This window comes from Ailuropoda melanoleuca, chromosome 12 (assembly GCF_002007445.2).
Source record: "Ailuropoda melanoleuca isolate Jingjing chromosome 12, ASM200744v2, whole genome shotgun sequence".
Taxonomy (NCBI): domain Eukaryota; kingdom Metazoa; phylum Chordata; class Mammalia; order Carnivora; family Ursidae; genus Ailuropoda; species Ailuropoda melanoleuca.
In genome coordinates this window covers 40,791,204-40,818,162 of record NC_048229.1, presented here as the reverse complement: position 1 = coordinate 40,818,162, position 26,959 = coordinate 40,791,204, and the positions used below count along the sequence as shown (strand labels likewise).

Genomic DNA, 26,959 nt, shown 5'->3' with positions numbered 1-26,959 from the left:
CTGGATCTGCTGCCATTTATATTAAAGCAATGCTTGCAGGTTTTGGTACTTTGAACCATTATTAGAAAGACATTGCTCGTTAACCTGATCCTAAGGCACTGGTTTGTATTAAGACTGAGTTTGATAATTGCCGAAATGAGGAATGTTCATTCGATGGTTTTGAAAAATTGTCTTAGGTGCCATAGAATTCTCTCAAGGATTCCTTACATTGCAAATTAAAATATAGCCCTAGCTCAACAAAGTGAAGAGTATTTTGTTTGGTAATATCTAGGATTTTTCTGTGTATCTAGGTGGTTCTTGAAAGTAATAATTACTTGGAGTTTTCTTAATTTTTAGGAGATTATAAGGTAAGGCTGTGAATAATACTTAAATACTTGAGGTCCACACCTTTGAGAGATTGTTGGTTAGAAAGCTGATGTCTGTCTTTCTAGTAGTTTTTCTTTTGTTTAGTGTGATTAAGGTAAATTTATATTTGATATTCAAGTGCGTTGTGGTTTTTTGTTTTGTTTTTGGCTTGTTGTAAGTGTTTACTGGGGCAGGAGTCCAAGGAATCTTAGTTGTGACCGTGATTGATTCAATTCATATTTATTACAATTCCTCGTTTGTAAAGTAAGGATTTTGGAGTCCCTGATATTGTAAAATTTCTTTGACAGTATAAAACCCAGTTAGGATGTAGATGAATGTCAATGTTTATGATGATACTACTTTGTAAATGTTGAGAAACCATCATGGGGTAAATATTTTTCTCATATTCTGATTTTGCAGGGTGTAACTGAGTGTTATGAATGTCATCCCAAACCTACCCAGAGAACTTTTCCTGGCTGTACAATTCGTAACACACCTTCTGAACCTATTCATTGCATCGTTTGGGCAAAGTATTTGTTCAAGTAAGAGCATACATATTTCTGGGTGTATTTTCAGTATGGACAATGGGAAATAGGGTCATTTTTATTTATATATCTTGGAGAAGATTGTACCTATGAGGAATATTCTTTTAAATACGGCAGAGATGCTCCGGTAACTTTCTTGTGATATTTCTTGATGCTAAATTCAGCCAACATTTCATGCATTTCTGTTACATACCATGGACTATTTAGGAAGCTTGATATTGGAGGCAGACATAGAACTAATTGAATACAAATCTGTATATTTGGAATTAAAAAAACATACTTAGTAATTCATTGGTTAAAAAAATAATGGAAGTTAAAAGTACTTTGTAATGGTAATGAAAATACTGTGTATGAAACTTGGATGCATTGAATGTGGCAGTTGGAAGAAAAGTTCTAGGCTTAACACACACGAAGAAAGATGAACGTTAATGAGCTAAGGACCCAACTTAAATTCGAAAAAGGATAAACTCCAAGGAAATTAGTGAGAAAGATGTAATTGAAATAAGAGGGAAAAAATATTTTGAGTTCAGTCATGAAAAGGAGAGATAAATAACTAAATGGGGAATGTAATCTCAGCACAGATTTAAATGATAGTAAAGAACAGAAGGATGGTAATACCATGACTGTAAACAGAAATTTTTAATGATCTGGATAAATTCTTTTTTTATTATTATTATTTTTTATTTTAGAGAGCTAGCACAGAGGAGAGGGGCACAGGGAAAGGGGGAGAATCTCAAGCAGACTTCATGCTGAGTGTGGAGCCAGATGAGTGTGGAGCCAGATAAGGGGCTTGATCTCATGACTCATGAAATCACGACCTGAACTGAAACCCAAGAGTCAGATCCTTAACTGACTGTGCCACCCGGGCGCTTCTGGATACATTCATTGAAGAAAAACTTAAGGAAAAAAACTGACTCAAAAAGAAATCGAAAGCCTGAACAAGTACTATACCTTAGGGGAATTTAGTAAGTGGTTTGAATTCTGAATACATCAAACTTGTGTGAATTTACTGGTGATTTCCACTGAATTTGAAAGTACGATATCATTATAATGTCAAGTAAATTGTCCTGGAGGCATTTTTTAAAAACTTGAATACTTGTTAGTTTGCATTATGGGGCTATCATGTCTTTGATAATAAAACCACTTAAGGCCATTAGGAATAAAAGGAGAATTTCAAGACTTTTTTTTTTTTAAAGATTTATTTATTTGAGAGAGAGCACGTGCATGCTTAGCCGTGTGAGAGCATGGGGAGGGGCAGAGGGAGAGAAGCAGATTCTCCATGGTGTGCAGTGGTACGCAGAGCCCGACGTGGGGCTCAGTCTCATGACTCTGAGATTACGACCCTGAGCTGAAATCAAGAGTTGGAGGCTTAACTGACTGAGCCATGCAGGCGCCCCTCATGACAAAAAAAATATTTTTTTAAGAATGTATTTATTCATTTGAGACAGAGAGACACAGCATGAGCACGGGGTGGGGGGAGATAGAGGGAGAGGGAGAAGCAGACTCCCCACTGAGCCAGGAGCCCTACGTGGGGCTCAATCCCAGACCTGGAGATCATGACCCAAACCAAAGGCAGACATTAACCATCTGAGCCATCCAGGCGCCCCCATGACAAAAATTTTTAATAACATTTTATCAACCTGGTAAAACCTTTTACAAACCTACAGCTAACATTGGTTTTCTTTATTTTTTGATTAAGTTATAATGTATATGCACTCAGAAAAGTATACATATAATGGTATAACAATGAAATTCATTAAAGAGTATACTTTGTAAGCATTATTTGGCAAACATTTTTCTTTAACAGATTTCACTTTTTAGAACAGTTTCAAATTTACAGAAATACTGAGAAGATTAAATACAGTTCCCACCCAGTTTCCTCTGTTAACATCGTTTGTTAGTATGAGACATATGTAGTAATTAATGAACCACTATTAAAACCTTGTTTATTAACTGAAGTCCATAGTTTATTCAGAGAGTCCTTTGTTTTTATTCAGTGTCCCTTTTCTGTTCCATGATACCACATTACCATTGGTTGTCTGTCATGTCTCTTTAGGCCTCCTTTGGCTGTGATAGTTTCTCAGACTTTCCTCTTTTTTGTTGACCTGATAATTTTGAGGAGTGCTGGTCAGGTATTTTGTAGGATGCCCTGTGGGAAATTTTTTTTCATGTTAACAGTTTCATTATGAGCTATTGGGAGGGAAATCACAGAGGTAGGTAAATTGGCATTTTCATCACATTATATGAAGAGTAAATATGTTATTGACATGATTTGTTACTGTTAATGTTGGATCACTTAACTAAGGTAGTGTTTGTCAGGTTTCTCCACTATAAAGTTACTTTCCCCATCCCTCACTTCCATATTGTACCATGCACTTTGGAGGGAAGTCACTGTGTGCAGCCCACACCTAAGGAATGGGAGCTGTGTTCTGTTTCCTTGAGGGCAGACTATCTACATAAATTAGAGTTCTTCTGTCTAGAAGGTTTGCCTTTTCTCACTCATCTGTTGATTTATTCACCGTTTATATCAGTAGGCATTCATACTGAATATATTTTATACTTCGGGTTAAGTCCAGTAGTATATTTTTTTGCTCAGATTGTCCTAGCTTTGGCCACTGGGAGCTCTTTCTGTTAGCTCTGTGCTCTTAGACATCCTGCCATCAATGTGGGTGGGGGCGTTTGGGGAGCAGTTCCTTGCGTTTGGGTACTAGATGTTCCAGGCTCATTATGTCATTTCCTGCCGTAGAATCAGACCTTTCTCCATGGAGCCCTGGTTCCTTTTATTGAAGAATGGCATTAGAAGCCAAGATCTGAATGTTTGGCATGCTGTTAGGTGTTGTATCTTTTAGGCCCTCTTAGCCAACAGAGCAAAAAATATATCTATGCTAATCTTTATATATACACAAATTTATAAACATATCTGTGTATTAAGCTAAACATGAATTCATACTGGTGTCTCCAGCTCTAATCCATTCCTACAGCTAGCTTCCTCCCCTTGCTTATCTATCTGTACAGTCCTACTCCAACAGTTAGAAACTTCTATTTGCCATCCATACACTTAATACAAGCATTATTTTTAAATTTTTTAAAAAAGATTATTTAGGGGCGCCTGGGTGGCACAGCGGTTAAGCGTCTGCCTTCGGCTCAGGGCGTGATCCCGGCGTTATGGGATCGAGCCCCACATCAGGCTCTTCTGCTATGAGCCTGCTTCTTCCTCTCCCACTTCCCCTGCTTGTGTTCCCTCTCTCGCTGGCTGTCTCTATCTCTGTCAAATAAATAAATAAAATCTTTAAAAAAAAAAAAAAGATTATTTAATTTATTTGAAAGAGAGCATGCACACGAATGGGGGGGAGGGGCAGAGGGAAAAGCAGACCCCCGCTGAGCCTGACGTAGGGCTTGATTCCAGGACCCCGAGATCACGACCCAAGACCCAAGCCGAAGGCAGACGTCCAATCGAATGAGCCACCCAGAGGGAGCATTATTTTTAATGACAAAAGTTATAAAACATCCCCTTTGGAATCACAGCTGGCATGAGGATGCCCATTGTTGCTGCTTCTACTTGGTGTTGTAATGAAGTGCTAGCCTGCACAATAAGACAAAAAGGAAATACAGGAGAAAAGTTGAGAAAAGAAGAAACAAAACTATTGTTTGCATACAATATAGTTACCTGCATAAAAAGCTCCAGAGACTCTAGAGACAAATTATTAGAAATAATAAGTTTAGTAGCATGGCCAACTAAAAGATTGCATTTCTATATGCAGCATCACACAGTTAGGAAGTGTAAAAATAGATAACTCACTTATAAAATCGTGTAATTAACTAAATATAAAGCATCAAAAAACATGAAGTACTTGATATCTCAGGTACTTATAAATCTTGATCTTGATTTATAAGACCCAGTATGGAAAATTATAGTAACCACTGGAACATAAAAAGGATAAAATAAGAGGAAAGAACGTGTTTGTGGATTGAAAGTCTTAAAATTGTGTATGTGTCATTTGTCTTCAAGTTGATCTGTTGATTCAAATGCAGTTCCAGTTAAAATCTCATCAGGGTTTGTTTTGGAACTTGCTCAGCTGATGATAAAATTTATAGAATAAGGCCTAAACATTCCTGGAAAAGAGTAGGTTGAGGTGACGTGTTCTAATAGATGTCAAGGTTTAATATAAGCTAAATGTAACTTACAGTGTGTTGCTGGTACAGAGATAGAAAAACAGACCATTGGGTCAATGCAGAGCTCATGACCAAGGTTGCATAAGAGATGCCAGATGAAAGAGGGGATTAAATAAAAGGTAGGACAATTCATTATCAATGTGGAAGAAACTTATATTCTCTACTTTAAATAATATATAAAAATTAAGTCCAGATGGACTGAATATTTAGATGTCAACAGAAAAAACCTTTCTAATATAGGGGAAATCTTTAGGGAACAATAGCACAAAGTGCTAACCATAAAAGAAAGGGTCGATTCATATTAAATATCTCTTGCCAAAAGACATTACGTATGAGAAAATATTTACAACATAAGTCAACTACAAATTATGATCTTAGATTATATTCCTGTAATCAAGAAATAGACAACCTGACAAAATAACATGAACAGGCATTTTTTCACTTAGAGGGAAACCCACATAGGCAATAAGCAAATGAAGATATGTTTAACTTCATGACTAACTTTGAAAATTAAGAATAAAATCACAAGATACTATTTTATACTCAGTAGTTTGGCAAAACGTTAAGTCTGGAGAAGTGGTGAATAGGTAGGAACTCTTACATGCTATTGTGGGGGGGAAATTGGTACAGTGACTTGGGAAACAAGTGGGCATTTTCTTGTAAAGTATATCAGGGGTTTTGAGAAGCTTTGAGATGATAGCTTTTTCCTTTTTTTTTTTTTTTTTTTTGTTTAACTGCAAAGGATTCCTTTGAAAAGAGAGCTTTCTTGTAAGTCTAGTATTGAGGAAAGGTGGAATATTCCTGTAAGTGTTATTAAATAGTTTTTAGGATAACTGGATTACCAGAAGAGAATTCTTGGTTAATATATTGTTTCTGAAGGCGTTTTGGTAGTAAAGAGATACACTACCCTGAAAAAATAGTCTTACTGCTTATTCTTACACCTAGATCAGTGCCCAGCACGTAGCAGAAATGTAATAATGTTTAGATAGCTGCAGGTGTACTTCACAAGTATTCTGGCATTAGAATGTTACCCAAGTAAAATGTAAAAGCTGCTCACCTGTGTCTTGAAAGATTTTAACGTAGGAGTTTGCAGAGCCTAGATGATAGGAATAAATACAGGTCTACTAAAATTCAGCCTGCCAATTGTTTATTCCTCATTCCTCCCAAAGATTTGGAAGATTCCAGATTAGTTGTTTTTAGGGGAAGTAGGAAAAGTAGACATTTGTTCAGAATATTTTGTTGAACATAAATACTACTGCTCTTATTGTAGCCAGTTGTTTGGGGAAGAAGATGCTGATCAAGAAGTATCCCCTGACAGAGCTGACCCCGAAGCTTCCTGTGAGTAGACTGGATATGTTCTCTTATGTAATGAGGACTGCCTTTATTTTGCTAACTGAATATTGATAGCATAAGAGGAGAAAAAAATAATTGCTGTTTTGTGTTAGTATATTATGTGTTTAAGGTGGATAATTTAATCTTTTTTTAATTTTTATTTTTTATTTATTTATTCGACAGAGATAGAGACAGCCAGCGAGAGAGGGAACACAAGCAGGAGGAGTGGGAGAGGAAGAAGCAGGCTCATATCGGAGGAGCCTGATGTGGGACTCGATCCTATAACGCCGGGATCACGCCCTGAGCCAAAGGCAGACGCTTAACCGCTGTGCCACCCAGGCACCCCGGATTATTTAATCTTTAAAACAGTGTTTTAAAAAATGAGTCGGGGCGCCTGGGTGGCACAGCGGTTAAGCGTCTGCCTTCAGCTCAGGGCGTGATCCCGGCGTTATGGGATCGAGTCCCACATCAGGCTCCTCCGCTGTGAGCCTGCTTCTTCCTCTCCCACTCCCCCTGCTTGTGTTCCCTCTCTCGCTGGCTGTCTCTATCTCTGTCGAATAAATAAAAAATAAAAAATAAAAAAAATTAAAAATGAGTCGTCCCGTTTATTGATGAAGGTGCAGAAATTTCACAAATGTAGTAGATAGAGAGTTGTTTCCAGATCTGATTACAGGTCCATATTTTGAACTGTTCTACGTGTGGCCTTCAGAAACTGAGGTAGAAGATGCCAGTGAGCATACTATTTTTCTTTCTTTTTGAACTCAGAATGTGTCATGGGCAGGTGACTTCCATGAATGACTTCCCCCCCCCCAAAGGTAGATGAGAGCTTAGTTCTACATTTATTATAGCTGAGAATAAAATGGTGTTTGTTTTGTAGGGGAACCAACGGAGGCTGAAGCCAGAGCCAGAGCATCTAATGAAGACGGTGACATTAAACGTATTTCCACTAAGGAATGGGCTAAATCAACTGGATATGATCCGGTTAAACTTTTTACCAAGGTTAGATTTACTTTCTTTATAATTATGGATAGTTTATTATTCTGTTTGTTTTTAAAATAGTACATGAAATATATGCTTTTTATGCCTAATGCTGTCTTAATAAGTTGATTGATGTCATCAGGATAAGCAGGTTTTGGAATTTTAAAGATTATATTTATTTATTTGAAAGAGAGAGAGTGAGTGAGAGAGCATGAGCCAGGGGGAAGGGGAGAAGCAGACTCCCTGCTGAGCAGGGAGCCACATAGGGGGCTGGATCCCAGCACCCTGGGATCATGACCTCACCTGAAGACAGTAGCTTAACCAACTGAGCCGTGCAGGTGTCCCTGCGTTTTAGAGTTTTAGCATTCGTGCTAAATCAATATAGCATCTTCATAGGAATTAAAATAGACTCACTTATACACTCTTGGTTGCCTTCCCTCACTTACACTGAACTTCTTGATTTTCCTTATAACTGACCTTTGGTTCTTGCTGTTTCTCATCTTCCCTTATATCCCTTTCCTGCTCAAATTTTTGGGAGTTTGACATGTACTGAATTACTCTTGTATCCCTAATCCTCTCGTTCTTGGCCGAATCCCTCTTCATTAGTATATATTATTTGCCTGCTGAATATTTCTAGAGAGATCTACAAGATTGTTTTAATTGGCTCTAATTATAGTCCAGCTAGGTCTTCACGTCTGTTTTTAGAAGTCTTTTTACTTCTTTTGCCTTCACTCCCTAGCAAGTTTATCATAGTAGATACTTGAAGGTTTCTCAGCTTATCTTGAACTTCCTAATACATTCCTACCGTCCTTATTGAACAGATGACCTTAAGGGTTTATTAACAGGTTTGAAGCCATTGGACAAAATAGACCTATCAAGGGAAGGTCACACTTTGTGCAGAACCCTCCCCCCCCCCCAGCTATTTGAGAGAAATCTCTTTAAGTAAAGGTTAATTCTTCTACTTTTTCTTTCCACTTGTACCTTAGTCTTTTTTTTTTTTTTTTTTTTTTTTTTTTTTTAGTAGGCTCCATGATGAATGTGGGGCTTGAACTCAAAACTGAGATTGAGAGTCACATGGTCTACTGACTGAACCAGCCAGGTGCCCCCTGTACCTTTTAAAATTTTTTATCACTGTATTTTGCTAGTTCAATTGCAGTATGTTTTGGTGTGGGTCTACTTTTGTTGATTTTGATGGGAGTTCTCTGTGCCCCCTGGATCTGAAGATGTTTCCTTCCTCAGGGAAGTTTTTAGCTATTACTTCAAATAAATTTTCTGTCCCACTTTCTCCTCCTTCTGGGACTCCTATAATACAAATGTTAATTATGTTTGGGGGAGTCACTGAGTTCCCTAAGGCTATCCTCATTTTTGCATAATTCTTTTTTCTCTTTTGTTCAGCTTGATTACTTTCCATTACTCTGTCTTCTAGGTCACTAAATCGTTCCTCTGCTTCTTCCATCCTGCTGTTCATTCCATCAAGTGTGTTTCTCATTTTTTGTGGTCTTTCCTGAAGATTTTCTCTGATCCTTTTTTGTCATTGTCTCTTTAATGGCTTGCTGATTTTCTTTAGTAATACATTTGGATTTCTTTCTTGTTTGTTTCTTGCATATTTATTAGTGGTTTTTGCCATATGATTTGTATATAACCTCTTCTGCATATAGCAGTCTGTATTAAGTCGATGGTTGTTTAAGTTTAAACGTCTTCTTTATGCCTCTTCTCCACACCTTTTAGATACATGTTATATTTTACATCCTTTTTATTTTGTGAGTTCCTAGACTGACTTTTTACAGAAATATTCATTCTTGCTGCTTTTGTGTTTCCTTTTTTTTTTTTTAAGTTTTTATTTTATTTATTTGACAGAGACAGCGAGAGAGGGAACACAAGCAGGGGGAGTGGGAGAGGAAGAAGCAGGCTCCCAGCGGAGGAGCCTGATGCGGGGCTCAATCCCAGAACACTGGAATCACGCCCTGAGCCGAAGGCAGACGCTTAACGACTGTGTCACCCAGGCGCCCCCATATTCTTTCTTTTTTAAAATATTTTATTTATTTATTTGTCAGAGAGAGAGTAAGGACACAAGCAGAGGGAGGGGCAGGCAGAGGGAGAAGCAGGCTCCCTGCTAAGCAAGGAGCCCGATGCAGGACTCGATCCCAGGAACGCTGGGATCACGCCCTGAGCTGAAGGCAGATGCTTAATGACTGCGCTACCCAGGCGCCCCTCCTACTTTCATGCTGCCACTTTTGGTCTCTTCTTTGCACTTCTTTCCACTCAAGGAAGTCACCTTTAATATTTCTTACAGGGCTGGTTTAATGGTCATGAACTTCCTTTTTGTTTGGGAAAATCTTTATCTCCTATTCTGAATAATAGCTTTGCCGGGTAAAGTATTCTTGGCCACAGGTTTTTCCCATTCAGCACTTGAAATATATCATGTCACTCCCTTCTGGCTTGAAAAGTTTCTGCTGAAAAATGTCCTACTAGCCTTAAGGGGTTTCCTTTGTAAGTTAATGTCTTGTTTTGTCTTGCTGCTTTTAAAATTTTTTCTTTATCACCATATTTTGCCAATTTAATTTTGTACCTTAGTTTTCTTTTTCTTTTCTTTTTTTTTTTTTAAAGATCTTATTTATTTATTTGACAGAGAGAGAGACAGCTAGCGAGAGAGGGAACACAAGCAGGGGGAGTGGGAGAGGAAGAAGCAGGCTCATAGCAGAGGAGCCTGATGTGGGGCTCGAACCCATAACGCTGGGATCACGCCCTGAGCCAAAGGCAGACGCTTAACCGCTGTGCCACCCATGCGCCCCTGTACCTTAGTTTTCAAACAGTATTTTCTCTCTGCCCTGCATCTTGATTTTTCCTGGCTCCTCTGTCTGCTTTCCAACATGCATATGTCCCACTGTCCTAAGCAAATGGCCTACTACTCCCTCCAGTTTACGTTTCCTCTCTTTTCCTCAGTGCAAGAGATGTTAGAGGTTGACTCTTAAACCTGTTGCATTTATTTCCTCATTATAGCCTTTTCTTTAGAAAATGGATTTTGGTTATGCTTAAAATGTACTTAATTCTGTTATGGATAGTGACAGTATTTTCCAAACTCATGTCCACATACCTATTACCATTCCAGTTTGAGCAACAGTTGGATGCCAACAGAATCTAAAGTACATCTCCAGTCTGTTCAGTAGGTAACTAAGCATCTGCTGTGTGCTGGTTACCACTCTGATAGGAGATAAAGTGGTGAATAAGATTAAAAATAGGGTCCCAGCTCTTTGTAGGTAATTCACATTTTGGAGGGAAAATCAAACATTGAGCAAGTAATATAAATTCAGAGTGTTATGACGTTAAGATCAGATGCATTGGAACCTTTAATACTAAGTAGGCTTAACATTATTATTAGACTGTGTTATTAGACATTGTTATTAGACCTAGTGTGGGGGTTCAAAAGAGGCTTTCCAGAGGAAGTGACATTTTAACCCAAGACTTTAAAGAATTGGGGTGTGGATAAGAATGCTACATATACAAAGAAGGTCTCAGGTTGGAAAACTGAAATAAATCCCGTTAAAGGGGAGAGTGGAAAGAGGACTGGAAACATAAGCTGAGGCTACATCATGCAAGTCATAAGAAGAATGCTAGACCAAGGCAATGGGAATCCATTAAAAGGTGGTCTGTAGGATCGGATATAGAGGGTATGCCGTGCACCATTCTAGGACCTGATATTCCTATTGTAATCAATATGGGACAGTGCCTTCCGAAGTTGTGCAATGCTAGAATAATCTGAAGTACAACCTATCTGCATTCCCAGTAGAGGGTGGGGAAAAAGTAGATTCAATAAGACTTGGGATGTTTAGGGCACCTGGGTAGCTCAGTTGATTGTCCAACTTTTTATTTATTTATTTGACAGAAAACAAGCAAGGGTAGCTGCTGGCAGAGGGAGGGGGAGAAGCAGGCTCCCACTGAGCAGGGATCCCGATGTGGGGCTCAATCCCAGAACCCTGTGATGATGACCTGGGCTGAAGGCAGCCGCTTAACGAACTGAGCCCCCTGTGTGCCCCCAAGTGTCCAATTCTTGATTTTGGCTCAGGCCATGATCTCAGGGTTATGAGATTGAGCCCCACATTGGGTTCCATGTTCTGCAGGGAGTGTGCTTAAGATCCCCCCCCACTCCCGCTCGCTTGCTTTCTCTTTCCCTCTTTCTGAAATAAGTAAATAAAATCTTTAAAAAAAAATAAAAGACTTAGGATGTTTAAGGTGAGGAACAATGAAGAATCAGGAATGATACCTGGTTTCCTGCTGTGCAGCAGCATGAACAGGGTACCATTCTCGGGTGGGTAAGGTGGGAAGCAGAGTGTGTTGGTTAGAGGATAGGATAAGATGATAGAATCAATTTGAGATTCCTGTGGAATATTAGAGTAAGGACAAGTAATTCTAAAGGCAAGCAGAGAGGTTTAGACTGGGATTTGTAGGCCTCTGAGAAAAGAGCATGAAGCTGGCTTAGTACAAAACTCTGAGGCATCCCTAGTATTTAATAATTGGATAAAGGATGTGGAGCTTGTGCATGGAAAACTAGGCTAATTCCCCATTGCCTGGGAGGGTTTTCAACCTAGTGCTTAAGGTCCTCTATAAAATGTGTCTAACCACATTTGTTACCCAAATCATACTGAACTCATTTCCTTGCCTATGCACCCATTTCAAATGTTACCATCTCCTTGAACTCTTTCCTTATTCCTCAGGACAAAATTCTGCTAGTACTCAAAGCTATGTGATTTTCACACTAAATTTGTATTCTAAGTATTTGTGTATTTGGCTGGTTTTCCAAAGATTTAAGGATGCTTCATAAATACTGACTGAATTGAATATGTTTTGATAGAAATAGTTCTAACTTTTTGGGGTGCCTGGGTGGCTCAGTTGGTTGAGCATCTGACTCTTGATTTTGGCTCAGGTCATGGATTGAGCCCTGTGTTGGGCATTGGACTCATCAGGGAATCTGCTTGAGATTATCTCTCTCCCTCTTCCTCTGCCCCTCCCCCCACTCATGCTCACTCTAGCTCGCTCTAAAATAAATAAAATCTTTTTTTTTTTTTAAGATTTTATTTATTTATTTGACAGAGAGACAGCCAGTGAGAGAGGGAATACAGACAGGGGAAGTGGGAGAGGAAGAAGCAGGCTCCCAGCGGAGGAGCCTGGTGTGGGGCTCGATCCCAGGACTCTGGGATCACGCCCTTAGCCGAAGGCAGACGCTTAATGACTGAGTCACCCAGGCGCCCCTAAAATAAATCTTTTTAAAACAGAAATGTTTCTGAGTTTTTTTTTTATTAAGCCAGTTTTAAGTTCATAGCTGATACATAAAGTAAGTGTATTAACTAAATCAACTGACAATAGAAAATACAGCTGAGGAAAAAGTAAATATACTACAATCATCTGAAATTCTATGACAGGATAGTGCCATTCATGTGATAGTGTCTCGGGCTACATATAATAATGCTTATAACATGTTTTTGTTTTGTTTTTGAGAGAAAGCATGCATTCAAGCGGGAGGAGAGAGAGAGAGGGAATCTTAAGCAGGCTTCAGGAGCGCCCAGCACAGAGCTTGACTCGGCTTGATCTCATGACCCTGAGATCATGACCTGAGCTGAAATCAAGAGTCAGACACTTAACTGACTGAGCCACCCAGGCGCCCCATAATGTTTTTGAAAAAGAAATTGTTTTGGAGGCACCTGGGTGGCTCAGTTGTTAAGCATCTGCCTTTGGCTTGGGTTCGTGATCCCAGGGTCCTGGGATTGAGCCTCACGTTGGGTTCCCTGCTCCATGGGGGCCCTGCTTCTCCCTCTGCCATTCCTCCCGCTTGTGTTCCCTCTCTCACTGTCTCTCTTTGACAAATAAATAAAATTATAGAAAAGAAGTTGTTTTGGCTTGGGGCTTTTTGGGGGGGCAGGCTACATTTCAAAGACGTTACAGGTGGTTAAATTCTGGTTTTGAGTGCTGTACTTTTAAAATGTGTATGCTTGGGGTTCCTGGGTGGCTCAGTTTGTTAAGCATCTACCTTCAGCTCAGGTCGTGATCCCAGAGTCCTGGAATTGAGCCCTGAGTCAGGCTCCCTGCTCAATGGGGAAGTCTGCTTCTCCCTCTGCCGCTTGTCTCTGCTTATACGCTCTCTCTGTCATGCTCTCTGTCTCTCTCAGATAAATAAATAAAATCTTTAAAAAGTAAAAATGTGTACGCTTTATTGCTAAAGCCATGAACTTGGAGATATTGCTGACTGGTATCTCTAGGCTCAGTGATTTTATTCAATTCTTATGGAAATGGTGTATGTTTATTTAGCTTCTTGACTGGCGTGATTTTGCTTCAGATTCATCTTTGGAACTTTAGGTGTGCTTTGGGGGAGGTGACTTAGGAGGTCAGGGGCCATGAGCACTATTCAGAGTTCCTTTGCTCTGTTTTTCTCAGCATTTCTGCTTTCACTGTTTCAAAGGCAGACATTCTGTGTAAAATTTCTTTTTATAGGGGCGCCTGGGTGGCATAGCGGTTAAGCGTCTGCCTTCGGCTCAGGGCGTGATCCCAGCGTTGTGGGATCGAGCCCCACATCAGGCTCCTCTGCTATGAGCCTGCTTCTTCCTCTCCCTCTCCCCCTGCTTGTGTTCCCTCTCTCGCTGGCTGTCTCTATCTCTGTCAAATAAATAAATAAAATCTTTAAAAAAAAAATGTCTTTTTATAAAAGGTTTATGTTTTGTGGGTTTTTCTTTTGGAAATTGTTTATCTGGTATAGGACATGTCTTTAAATCAGAAGGTTTTATAGTATAATATTTATAGTAAATCATCAATGAGATTTTGTTACATTTTATCAGCATAGGGACGGTAGGATTTGTGGGATTTTTATCTTTATTATTTTTTTAAATTTTTTTAAGCTTTTTAAAGATGATATCCGGTATCTGTTGACAATGGACAAATTGTGGCGGAAAAGGAAACCTCCAGTTCCGTTGGACTGGGCCGAAGTGCAAAGTCAAGGTAAAGAATACATTTTATGGGGTGCCTGGCTGACTTTGTTGGAAGAGCATGTGGTTCTTGACCTCAGGTTGTGAGTTCAAGCCCCACGTTAGGTTAGAGATTACTTAAATAAATAAACTTAAATACATTTTAGTCTTTGGGATATCTACCTAAATTGGAAATTCTCTCACCTAAAATCTTTAACCCTGAATTTCATGGTAAGAAATTCAGACAGTTTAGAAACATGAAGAAGAAAGATTGCTGGAAATCTTGTCACCTAGAGATATAGCCACTATTAGCATTTTGGGAATGTCTTGGTAGTCAGCTCTATCTATGCTCAGAAACAAAGGGCAGTTGTTTGTGCGCTTTACATAAATGGAATCATACTATTTATATATACTTGCTCTTTCCAGTCAGTATTACTTAACTAGTCTCTTATTGGTTAACTTTTGTTTGTTTCATATTTTCCCTCAAATAGTGTTGTGATAAGAATACATGCACATCTTTGTACCTTTGTGTGATTATCTCTGTAGGATATAATTTAGGGACATACTTATAATTTTAAATGTGAGAAAAACTATTGTAGTAGTGACTTCTCCTTATCCTACTGCCCCTTCCACACATTGTATCTGTGCTTTATCTGCGTTATATTACAATTAATATATGCACAGCAGTGGTCAGCACATTGAAACTTAAAGGGTCCCAGGAGATTTGGGGTGTCAGTTTGGAACAATTCTCTACAGTAATGAATATTTAATTTTAAGGACTAAGTTCGCTAATAGCTTCCACTTACTGGGTGCTAACTATATGCTGGGCTAATGCTTCCCATCTTACTGACATTGTATCTTTGAATTCTCCATTGATTTTTGTGAGGTTCCTCACTATTAGCAATTTTCTTGCACAGGTATTTGTTGCATCCTGATAATTATTTTCATGGAATTTGTTTCATTTTGATTTTCATATTGGTCAAGCTTTGAATTTTTAAATTAACTAGAAGAATGGGTTTAATAGTGAAATTTCTAATATTTTTTCCCTTAGGAGAAGAAACCAATGCATCAGATCAACAAAATGAACCGCAATTAGGTCTGAAAGACCAGCAAGTTCTAGATGTAAAGAGCTATGCTTGTCTTTTTTCAAAGAGCATTGAGACTTTGAGAGTTCATTTAGCAGAAAAGGGGGATGGAGCTGAGCTCATATGGGACAAGGTTCGTTTTGAAAATATGTGGCAGTTCTATATCACATGCATATTTTTGTTCTTGAACTGTAACCAGAAGCTAATAATTTTTTGGATATCGTTTATTCTACCAGAATTTGAGGACATAATGTTGATTTTGCTAGAATGTTTTCATTTCTAATTACCACATTGAACTATGAATTTTCTGTACGTGAGTTCAAGTAATATCATAGAACTTTCTTTTAGATTCTGGTTATGAATTTGTGGTTTATAATTATGTTTGGAGAACATAATTGGACTGGAGAAGTAATGTGAATTTATTCGAAGTAAAATGTTTCACTGACTTAAAAACTTTCTTGTGTAATACAGATTTGTTAACAGAAGTCATAAAATCCTTTTGGAGACAACAGCTCATGGGCCTAATTTAACCTTGAAAGTAATAAAATTGCCTTTCTATTGAAATAGTGAAAGGTCTGAGACCTCTAAATACAAAAATTAAATGTAATTATTCTTACAAGTTAAAATAATACATAATATTATGTGGTTAGATGTCATATTTTGAAATTTAATGGGTTAATCTTATTTTTAATTGTAATCAATGTTTTCTCTGGCTACAATTGATTTATCTTTGATAAAGTTTATATGTTTCTATGATGCTATGTAGAGATTTGCTGTGAGTTGTAAGGGGAAAAGTTTGGTCAGTTTTACTAAGCTAAGATGATAATTTTGTGCAAATTTTGAACCTGTGATTGAATTAGATATCTAAAATAGAGCTAGTAAGTTGGTATTATGTTGTATAAAGATTGACTACTTAATAAATACATATTTTCACTGTTACTGTTAAAATAGTGATTTGGGACATTTTCATCCGTACACAGGGGCGAGATAATGAAACTGAAACTGGGGGTTGTTACCCTTATTGAAATCTATACCTAATGGACATGGTGAACCAGTTGCCTAGCGAAGTAACTTGATGTATACTATGTTGGGTACTGTTAAATATTCATACTTAATCCTCATCACAACCTTATAAAATATTTATATAATTTTCCCTACTTAATACTTAAGGAATAATGGATTTGAGGAATTTCATTTGCCCGACGTTAGCCAGTCAGCAAATATATAGAGAACTCAATCCTATCGGTGGTTTCTCTTCTATACTTTGGTGCTTCCGAATTACAGGCTAGAATAGTATGTTCTCAGTGAAGCAGGAAACCTTTGCTGAAGTCTGAAGCGACCAAGATACAATCTCCGGAAGAATATAAATTGTCAAGGCAAAACTTTTGTTGTATTGCCATAGGTGAAAAGAAACTGCAAATCCAGGAGAGTGGTACATCTGAAGGGAATTTGGAGAAGGAAAACCAAAAGGTGTAGTCCAAATGTTTGAGTCTTTAATGAAGCCCTTTTCTCTAAAAAGCCTTTATGTCTTTGCTTGTTACCAAACAACCTTTCATTATGGACAGATGGACCCAGGAGAGGGTGGCTACTGTCAATGGATGGAATTAGTGTCCAGTCTATACACTTAGTGTCCACTGCATTTGTTTAAGCAGGAGTGAGTTCCTAGAAGCCTGGTGTGTCTTGGTGTTCTTGTCAGGCTACATTCCTGGATCCAAGAAGCTGATAGTGAGACCCTGGCTTCTTCCTCAAGGCCATCTCTTGTTCTAGTTGACTGTCTGCAGTGTTACAAAACATGTGAAAGTACTGTTTTGAAGGTGATAATAACCAAATTAGTAAGTTTGTCGGAAGACTTGTTAAGTTGTTTAAATTTTTGGCAGGATGACCCATCTGCAATGGATTTTGTCACCTCTGCTGCGAACCTTAGGATGCATATTTTCAGTATGAATATGAAGAGCAGATTTGATATAAAATGTAAGTTGTTTTATACTTTAGTTGTATTGCCTAAAATTCTAAGTTACTCTTTTTTAACAGTTAAACATATTCATCTTTGTTTTTCAGCAATGGCAGGGAACATTATTCCTGCTATCGCTACTACTAACGCGGTGATTGCTGGGTTAATAGTATTGGAAGGATTGAAGATTTTATCAGGAAAAATAGACCAGTGTAGAACAGTGAGTATTTCTATTTGCATTTTTTATGCATCCTTTTTTTTTTTTTTTTTTTTCAGGTAAGCTCTGTGCTCAAATTGGGGCTTGAACTCTCGACCCTGAGGTCAAGAGTCAACATGCTCTGCCACCTGAGCCAGCCAGGCGCCCCTGTCCAACCTGTTTTTAATAGTAGTGTATACTTCAGCAGGGAAAAAGTAACTTATAAAAAGCACATTAAACGAATCATTTAAAAAATTAAAACAATAAAATTGATTAAAGCAGTGGAAAAACCATTGTTCCACTTACCTTGTAAGTTCATGTGTAAGTAAGCTTCCTGGAAATTACAGCAAAAAGAAAAACATTTGCTTCTCTTATTTTTGTCTGAAATAGAAGCAGAAGCTAGTTTGTTTCTAACAGTTGCATTTTTACTGAATTCTTAGAGGGACTCATTGAATTCTTAGAGGGACTCATTGTGGTTCCTTCTATTAATGTTTTTTCAATTCTAAAAGTTCTCTATAGTTTTTAAATTTTGCTTTGTCATTTTACAGTCCTCTCCCTTGTTCATGCTTTTTAGTCTCCTTTTTTGTTTTAAACCGAGTTTATGTTCTTTGATAATGTCAATGTCTGAACTCTATGGGTGAGTCTACTGTCATTTCTGCTAGATCTCATAGTATTTTTGTTGGCTTGTGGTGTAGGATCTGGTTTTTGTTTTTGTTTTTGTTTTTTTAACCGTATTAGGGTTTGTTAAAACAGTGTCTGGTAATTTTTTTTTTTTTTAAGATTTTATTTATTTGAGAGAGCGAGAGCATGGTGCAGGGGAGGGGCAGAGGGAGAGGGAGAAGCAGACTCCCCACTGAGCAGGGAGCCCAATGCGGGGCTTAATCCCAGAACCCTGAGATCATGACTTGAGTGAAAGGCAGACGCTCAACCCACTAAGCCGCCTAGGCACCCCTATGTCTGGTAATTCTGAAGGACGTACTGAAGGTGTACTTCTTCAAAGAGGATTTGAGCTGAGTGCCTGGCATCTTATCAATTCAGAACTACTTCTAAATTCCTAGCTTTAGTTTTTCAACTCCTATGTCTGACAGTAAATCTGCACAAGCCCTGTCTTACTGTAATGAAATGTGAAGGAAGATACGTGTTGTTGTCCCTCCTCACTTCCCCTGAGCACCGAGGTCAAGGTAATTTTTCTTGCTGTTTTTGTGGGAAAGATCTTCTTCTTCATTCACCTGCCCTTCCAGGTCCTTGCTGCATGCAAGAGTCTCCTGTTACAGAATTCCTGTGTTGCATGAGGTTTGGAGTAGGTTTATCTTTAAACACTGAAGCCACTTGGATGTTCTCTTTGGATTCCTGCTTTCACTTAGAGTTTGCCTGAAGATGGTTTGCATTCTTACCAGCTTGGCAATTCAGAAAACTTCCTTAAAAAACTTGTAGCCAATACTTTTGTTCTTGTTTAGGTTCTCCTTTGTACTGTAATGTTGAAATGAAAGGACCAGTTTATTTTTAGGATTTTCTAAAAACTACCTCCTCTGCGGGGCGCCTGGGTGGCTCAGTCATTTAAGCGTCTGCCTTCGGCTCGGGTCATGATCCCAGGGTCCTGGGACTGAGCCCCACGTCGGGCTCCCTGCTCAGCAGAAGTCTGCTTCTCCCTCTCCCTCTGCCCACCCAACCGCCACTGCCCCCCCCCCCCNCCCCCCCCCCCCCGCCGGCTTCTAAACTGTCTCTCAAATAAATAAAATCTTTAAAAAACAAACAAAACTATCTCTTCTGCACTGGTACTTGTACTTTTCAGTGCCATTATTGATACACTCTTAAATACCCTTTATTGTTGGGACACCTGTGGGTGGCTTCTTCGATTAAGTGTCTGACTTTTGATCTCAGCTCAGGGTTTGATCTCAGGGTCGTGAGTTCAAACCCCACGTTGGGCTTCATGCTGGTTGTGAAGCCTACTTTAAAAAACAAAAACCTTTTATTTTCATGAAATTTTGGGGTGAAGGACTGTGGAATCATTGCCAGTCTGTCATCTTGATTTGGTTTGCTATTTAAAATTTTTTTTAGCTGACAGATTTTTTTTTTTTTAATCGTCATTTTTTGGGGCACCTGGGTGGCTCAGGGGGTTTAAGCCTCTGTCTTCAGCTCCAGTCATGATTTCAGGGTCGTAGGGTCGAGCCCCACGTCCTGCTCCCTGCTCAGCAAGGAGTCAGTTTCTCCCTCTCCCTCTCCTACTCCCCCTGGTTGTGCTCTTCCTCTCTCTGTCAAATAAAATCTTAAAAAGAAAAACAAAACTCCATTTTTTTATTTCTAGTTTATAGCAACCTGAGTTTGTCCTGTGGCTACAGTATGTATCCCTTTTTGAGTTCACAAACAATATTAATTGTTGAATTTATTAAAATGTCTACTGTTTCCTGTAACATCCTTCTTGTTTCTTTGCTTACTTAACTTTGCCCTCTCTTGGGTTAATGATGTTTATGTCTGGATTTTTTGGTTCACATGTATGAAGTGAATTTTAGGATGGAGTTATAGTGTTAGCCTGTGTGTTAATGGTGTTAGTATTTGTTTTCCTGACTGTTGATCTCCCTTAGCACAGTTACCTTCCCAGTGACTCCTAAGATCAGTCAAATCTGTTCTCCCATTGAATCCTGGCCCTGGCCCTGCCAGTACAGTGGCTCACTGCTAGCAGTACTGTTGTTACAGGAGCCCTTCTCCCAGCACTTACTGCCTCTCACAGGATTTACTTCATTAAAGTTGGGGAACCCATGGGGTTCCTCTTCAGAATTAAGTCATCTTAGCAGGTGCCACACTTAACATGGTCATCAAGAAATGAGAATTTGTATACCTGCTTCCGGTGTTCATCTAACATTTGTTTGTATTAATCTTGCTAGTGTTCGCCAAACTTTGTAGTAATATGAGGTTGGGGCCTTTTTAAATTTCAGTGCATTTTTTTTCTAGTGCAATTTAAAAAATTTGCATTGGCTTTTATTTTTTTGTTTGGGTACTAGGGAAATGGTAAATAGGTGCTAATATTGTTTGAAGTACGTTATTTTTTCTCGTAATTATATAAATGTTAATATTGTAATCATCACGGACAACTTGAAAAGAAAGGCAGCACATTGGTTCCATACATCTGTGAAAGTGTTATCATTAATTGGAGAAATAAGTGTATTGCTGTTGAGAAGTTGGCTTAAACTTGATGAGAACAACTACTAGGAAGACACCCAAAAGCTGTTTTAGTGATATCAGGGATGAGTACAGCTAGGCCCTTTTGCTAAATTAATTTGCAGAATAGTTTAGAGACGTCAGTACAAGATTTCTTTTCAGTAAGCACAGCCTTTCACATGGTAGCTAATTGGAAAAGAAAGTTGAAAAATCAGGCTCTTATTTAAAAGGCCATGATTTTCCTTATGTTTTTTCCCCATCTAGAAGGGAATATTTAAGTCATTTTTTATTGGCTCTACAGTAAACAAGATGGTGGACTTCAGATTGTGTGGTATATAAAATTGTAACTCTGATTTGTGGATTCTGCTTGTATTTTTTTCTCCTCCAAAGATTTTTTTGAATAAACAACCAAACCCAAGAAAGAAGCTTCTAGTGCCTTGTGCACTGGATCGTCCTAACCCTAATTGTTATGTATGTGCCAGCAAGCCAGAGGTGACTGTTCGGCTGAACGTCCACAAAGTTACTGTTCTCACATTACAGGATAAGGTAAGTGCGGGTGCTCATTCTCTTCCACAAGGTTTGTTGATTTTTCTTTTCTAAAAACAGGAAACCTAGGTTGCCTTCTGCTTGATAGTGTTAGTGTGATAACAGACTAAAAGCCACGTAATTATTCCAAAAGATTCTGACTACTAAAGTGCGTTGCTCTGATATTCTAGGTTGCTTTACTATCTGGGTTCCTACTGGTTTTTCGGTCTGTGGTTCCAGAGTATGTGCTTCGTGTTCCAGAAGGGACTAGAGGAATTTGGATGGAATGTGCACCACAGGTGCTACAGAGCTGGTACGGTTTCTTGGCAACCAAGAGACACTTTGTTCCCAGATAGTGTGTAAATTCTGTGTTTCCTGATAGGTGATAATCCTTAAACGGTCTGGTGATGGTCCTGATTCTGGTGTGTTAAGTTGGCGTCTTATGAAATGCTGCATTTGTGTATCTGGATTCACCAGTAGTAGAGCTCTGGAGGTTTAGGAATGTGGTCTGGTCCTTAGGTTCCTTCTAAATTGGCTAGATTAGTTTCTCTATAAATGGCCCAAATGGATGCCACTTCCCACTTCTGGAACGCTTCAGATTCTGGCTCTCTGATAATCACCATCATTGTGTTTCATATTTATATGACATGGGGGCAATAGAGCCTTGTGGCCCAGACTGCTTGAGAGGGAGTAGCCTTTCTCCCAGAACTGATTGCATAGGGCGGATTGCTTTGAGCTTATGTTTTGATGGAGAAGCGTGGGATTGGGTATACTGGCCAGCAGAGGGTGACTCCCCCCTCTTCCTTAGGAAATAATTACAGTTGGTATGTAGTCATTCTTGAGCTTAAAGGCAAGTCCACTATTTGTGGGATAATCAGACCTTTAGAGAATTCCTCTGTTATTTTTAAGAGCAGCTAGGATTTAATGGATTATTATCACGCCTGATCCATCTTGGAATTTAAAGAGGAATGGAACTCGGAAAGAGGAAGACTATCCAAGAATCAGTTTTATGATAAATTTTCCATCTATAAAACATCTGCAAGTACAAGATTGGCATAGAGACTAAGATGAAATATGCCAAGTGTCTAGCTCAGTGCCTATTCTGTAGGGAAGGACAGAATACTAAGAGCCAGTCAAGAGTTTGCAGTCTCCATTTAGAGGAAGTTTTATCTGAACTGCATCAGTGCTCAAATGTGGGGTTGGAAGATGGGCAACATGGGTATGGAGATTATAATTGGGTGAATTTCCAGTGCTTTCCTGCATTCCCTGAGGTATCTTAAAGAACAACTTTGCCCCTTTCCAGTGGAAGGGGAAACTAAGAGCCTTGTCTAAGTTTTTTTTTTTATTGTCTTTAGCTATATATATTAATATTTCGAATCTTTTTTTTCTTACAGATAGTGAAAGAAAAATTTGCTATGGTAGCACCAGATGTCCAAATTGAAGATGGGAAAGGAACAATCCTAATATCTTCAGAAGAGGGAGAGACAGAAGGTATCCTACATTGCATTTATTTACTCCCCTCATTTGGGTGGAAACTGTATATACATGAAGGAGTAACATTAGTTCGTCCATTTACTGTACATGTTACTCAGTATCACAGCTGATGGAGCAATATTTGGTCATGGAAGTGTGCTCCCCAGGTGGCTCTGCCTTGCTGGGATCATGCAGTTCCAGGTTTGGGGAGTCCCGTGTTGTCAGGGTGTCTCAGGGACTGTTTCTCAAGAACCCAGTACATAGTTAGGTTTACAGTGACCATGATGTTCTTGTCCACTAACAAGGAACCACCTTGCCTGTATCATGGATACTGGAAGCTAAATTAGTAATGGGAAGATTGCTCTGGCTGTTAGGAGAGGAATGGTGATTGAAGGCTATTAGACGTTTTGTCTAAGAGTAGGGAAAGAAGCCTTGATAGCCTGCTATAGAGTAGAAAGTAGTGCTGAAAATCAATGCCCACTTTTGGCTTTCTAGGCTTTCCTTTTCAAAAGTTCAAGCAGGTCAGGGCATTTGGGTGGTACAGTTGGTTAAGCATCCAGCTCTTGGTTTGGGGTCAGGTCATGATCTCAGGGTTGTGGGATTGAGCTCTGTGTCTGTGTGCTCAGCACAGACTCTGCTTGGGATTCTCTCTCCCTCTGCCTCTGCCCCTCCCACCTGTGCGCACACTCTCTAAAATAAATAGATCTTCTAAAAAAAAGTTCAAGCAGGTCATCCCTTTTGTTAATGCATTTCTTACACAAAGTATGATGCATTTAATTCTTTTTAAGCTTTCTTAGAGTTGGTTATGGTTATGTCCCCTTCAGACTGCAATAGTCAGTCTGATTAGACTTAGATGTTCCCATACCTCTTTGGTCACTTTGGCAGCTCATGTCTTTGGGCTTCCATTTTAGTTGATTCTCCACATCCCTAATTTTGTCAGTGTACCATTACTTTCAAAATCTGGGGGCATTGTTTTCCCCAAATACGTGATATTTTTTTTTCTTTCTTTCATTCTTTAGTTCTTTCCTCTCTCCCTCTCTCTTCTTTCTTCAGGACACTTTGCCACATCCTGATGAAGTTATTCAAATGTCAAGCCTTTACATTAAAACCTAGTGTCAGGATTCTTGACTGTAGTTTTTTGTCAAGAAATTGTTTGAGATACTAGGTCATGAGTAATTCGAGGCCATGTTTTGGATAGGTAGTAGTCTATTTTAAGAATCTTGGTGAATATTTAAGCCCCATTTAGCCAGCTGTCTTCATAAACACACAGAAAGTTTATCCACGACTATACCTTCTTCCCTTGGTTCTGAGGTTCTGGCCAGCTCTTTCAAATGCTAGGATTTTAAAAGTGGAAACTGGTCCAAGAATCTCTGTGGCTTAAATCTCTGGCCTTTTTCCGCAAAATACATGTGCTACTGAGGGTGTGAGCATTTATTCAAGTATGTTTAGAGTCCTTCTGTGTCATAGGTATAGTCCTAGATGTTGTAATTCAAAAATGAATAAGGCAGTGGTCCCTGTCTTGAAGTACTTTAGAGCCTGGAAGGTGTGGATTTAATACAATCTAAGAAATAACTATAGGAACAGAGTGTATAAGGTAGGAATTAGAGTCTTCTGAAGAGAGGAGAAGGGTCACAGGAGAAAGGACTTCTGGGCCAGTTCTTAAAGATCGTCAAGGCCCTCCGTGCAGAGAAGGCGATATCTGCACTTGGACAGAAACAGCAGCCTTTACAGACATAAAAGGCTTTTGGAATGGCCAGTTGTTTCACTGGAAAGTGGGGTGCTGCGGGGTTGACGGCACAGCTGGAGGGCTTTCTGTGGCATACAGGTGACATTTGTTTGTTGTTCTCTTCCCCTGTGCCCTGCTCCCACCAGGGTTTATAAGCAGGGAAGTAATATATTACCTTCTAGCATAGTCTGCAGAGGGGGAGTTAAGCATGTGAAAGAGGAAGCAGGGAGCTATTTTGGGGGGAAAAATGAAGGTAATAAGGGATGTTTACTGAGGCATTAGCAGATAACAGATTAGTAGTTGAGATTTGCAGTCAGAGTTCAGTGGCCAGGTGAGGAGAAGCAGCGTTGATAGGCTAATACAGGACTGTCACCAGGACTCTGGCTTCAGAGATGATGCTAATTGACCAGGATAGAATGAATGCACAGTAACTATTTCTCTTTCAAACATGTTGGGTCTGAGGAGTTTGTAGTGAGTGGAGAACGTGTGAAAGGGCTTGAGGATGGAAGTCTGGGTAGGAACTATCATTCTCTGAAGGCATTCCAGGTCGGTTAAAAAGTTAAAATAAGAAATCTGTAGGGGCATCCCATCTTTCTGGCTCAGTCAGTAGAGCATGCAACTCTCAATTTCCGGGTCATGAGTTCGAGCCCCACAATGGTCATAGAGTTTACTTAAAAAGAAAAAAAAAAAAAAAAGAAATGTGTAAAAGAATTAGAAACTGTCAGTAGTTTCTGGGTTTCAGGCTCAAAGAGGGAGCATCCTTTCTGAGCATTTTCCTTATAAGTAACAAATCATAAAAACCAACAAAGATTATTAGATTATATAGAAAAAGCACATAAATTTAATGATAACTATAATTTAAAATACAGTTTACTTGGTATGTGCCAGACACTCCATAGGTCGATAGGTTCTGTACAGTCTGCCCTTCATGGAGCAAATATTCAATAAAGCGCAGTCTGTCTTGAAGAGGGGGGTGAAACTGGGAGCAAAGTGAGGAAGCAGTTTTGTGATACTTGTGTTTTTACAGGTCAAGAGAAAAGAGCATTTGAACATGCAAGAGAGAAAGGATAATTAAGGCAGAAAGACTCAACTAGGGAGTAGGAGGTGGTGACATCACAAGTTTGGTTGGAGGAATTGTTCTTCATTGGAATATTTATAATCCATGTAGTAAAGGTTTATTGACTGCTAGTGGGTATTAGGCACTGTGCTGCACGAAGCAGAAATGTTTACATGAAGCAGAAATAACATGTGGAAGCTAAAACTAGATTGGAATGATTATTTTTGGGAGGTCCCATAGGCTTGTCATTGAGAAATGTTGAAAAATGAAAAATACATTCAAATCAAAGTTTTCTCATTTTCTGAATTATACAATTTGCTGAAAAGTAGTTTGTTGAAGTTGTCACGGATAACCTCTTTGCAAGTAGAATATATTTTAAACAATTCTAAAAGTTGTCTTTGACTCCTTCAGGATTCCAGATTAATTTGGTGTGAATGGGAGAATGTTCTCAGAACTACTCACAGTTTGGTTCTTTTTAAGCAGTTATTTTAGTAGTTGAGTAGTCTTCATTCAGAGCTGAATTTCTAAGTGCTGTTATATTTTAGTGGATTGGTAGAGCCACCATTCCAAAATCCACAGACAGGGTGACTTAAATAACAAACTTATTTTCTCATAATTCTGGAGGCTGTAGGTCGTTAAGATCAAAGTGTCCACAGGTTTGGTTTCTCTTGAGGTCTCCTTGGCTTCTTACAAGAATTCTGGTTAGGTTGGATTAGGTCCCACCGTAACAGCCTCATTATAACTTAATCACCTCTTTAAAAAGCACTATTTCCAAATACAGTCATGTTCTGAGATACTGGGATTAGGGCTCCAACATACGAATTTGAGGGGGAGACACAATTCAGCTTGTAGTAGGGGTTTAACCTTTTTTAAACTAATATGACTACTCCGTGGAATATATAACTAAAGTATCTAAGTTTCTTTCTAATTTCTTAGCTAATAATCACAAAAAGCTGTCGGAATTTGGCATTAGAAATGGGAGCCGGCTTCAAGCAGACGACTTCCTTCAGGACTACACTTTATTGATCAACATCCTTCATAGGTAGGAACTATTAATATTTTTAAGTATAAGAAATTATTTGAATATAAAAACTTAAAGTGGAGAAAAGATGTTTTCTTACCATTAAGCCCTACTGTTCAGTTGAAACCACACAGTGTATTTGCTTGAGCTGGCTACTAAGTTCCCTCAGGCTTGACCTACAGAAGAATTTGGGAATTCAAAAACAAAAGAGATAGGCAAAAAATATTTAAGGGTAACTGTCATCATGTGTCTGATCAGAAGGATCTAGAAAAGGTAGAAATCCAGGCATTTGAATAGTTAAAATCAGAGGTGAATTCATTTTGATAATTGAACTTAAAATAAAAACTTTAATTATTTTAATGATTCATTAGAAAAAGGAAGAAATCTTTCTCCCGTTAGACAAATATTTCACTTGTGATCTGTAACAGTAACGACGTTTAAAAATT

General features: G+C 38.8%; 1 protein-coding gene and 1 long non-coding RNA gene across 4 annotated transcripts in view; one reads left to right on the top strand and one right to left on the bottom strand.

Annotated features, from left to right (window-relative positions):
* The window catches only part of UBA2 (ubiquitin like modifier activating enzyme 2), a 40,337-nt gene that overhangs the window by 7,357 nt on the left and 6,021 nt on the right, over positions 1-26,959 (top strand). For all 3 annotated transcript variants that reach the window (XM_034672512.1, XM_002925186.4, XM_034672514.1), the window contains exons 6-15: positions 766-887; positions 6,334-6,401; positions 7,273-7,394; positions 14,258-14,357; positions 15,375-15,541; positions 17,286-17,379; positions 17,467-17,579; positions 21,102-21,257; positions 22,631-22,727; positions 26,429-26,534. In XM_034672512.1, coding sequence (XP_034528403.1) covers positions 766-887; positions 6,334-6,401; positions 7,273-7,394; positions 14,258-14,357; positions 15,375-15,541; positions 17,286-17,379; positions 17,467-17,579; positions 21,102-21,257; positions 22,631-22,727; positions 26,429-26,534 — 1,145 coding nt within the window. The remainder of the gene's footprint in view (positions 1-765; positions 888-6,333; positions 6,402-7,272; positions 7,395-14,257; positions 14,358-15,374; positions 15,542-17,285; positions 17,380-17,466; positions 17,580-21,101; positions 21,258-22,630; positions 22,728-26,428; positions 26,535-26,959) is intronic.
* On the bottom strand, positions 2,920-26,672 carry LOC109490549. Its single transcript, XR_004629074.1, has 3 exons — positions 26,614-26,672; positions 17,862-17,936; positions 2,920-3,039 (listed from the first exon to the last, which is right to left on the bottom strand). It is a non-coding gene; the product is annotated as an uncharacterized LOC109490549 (long non-coding RNA).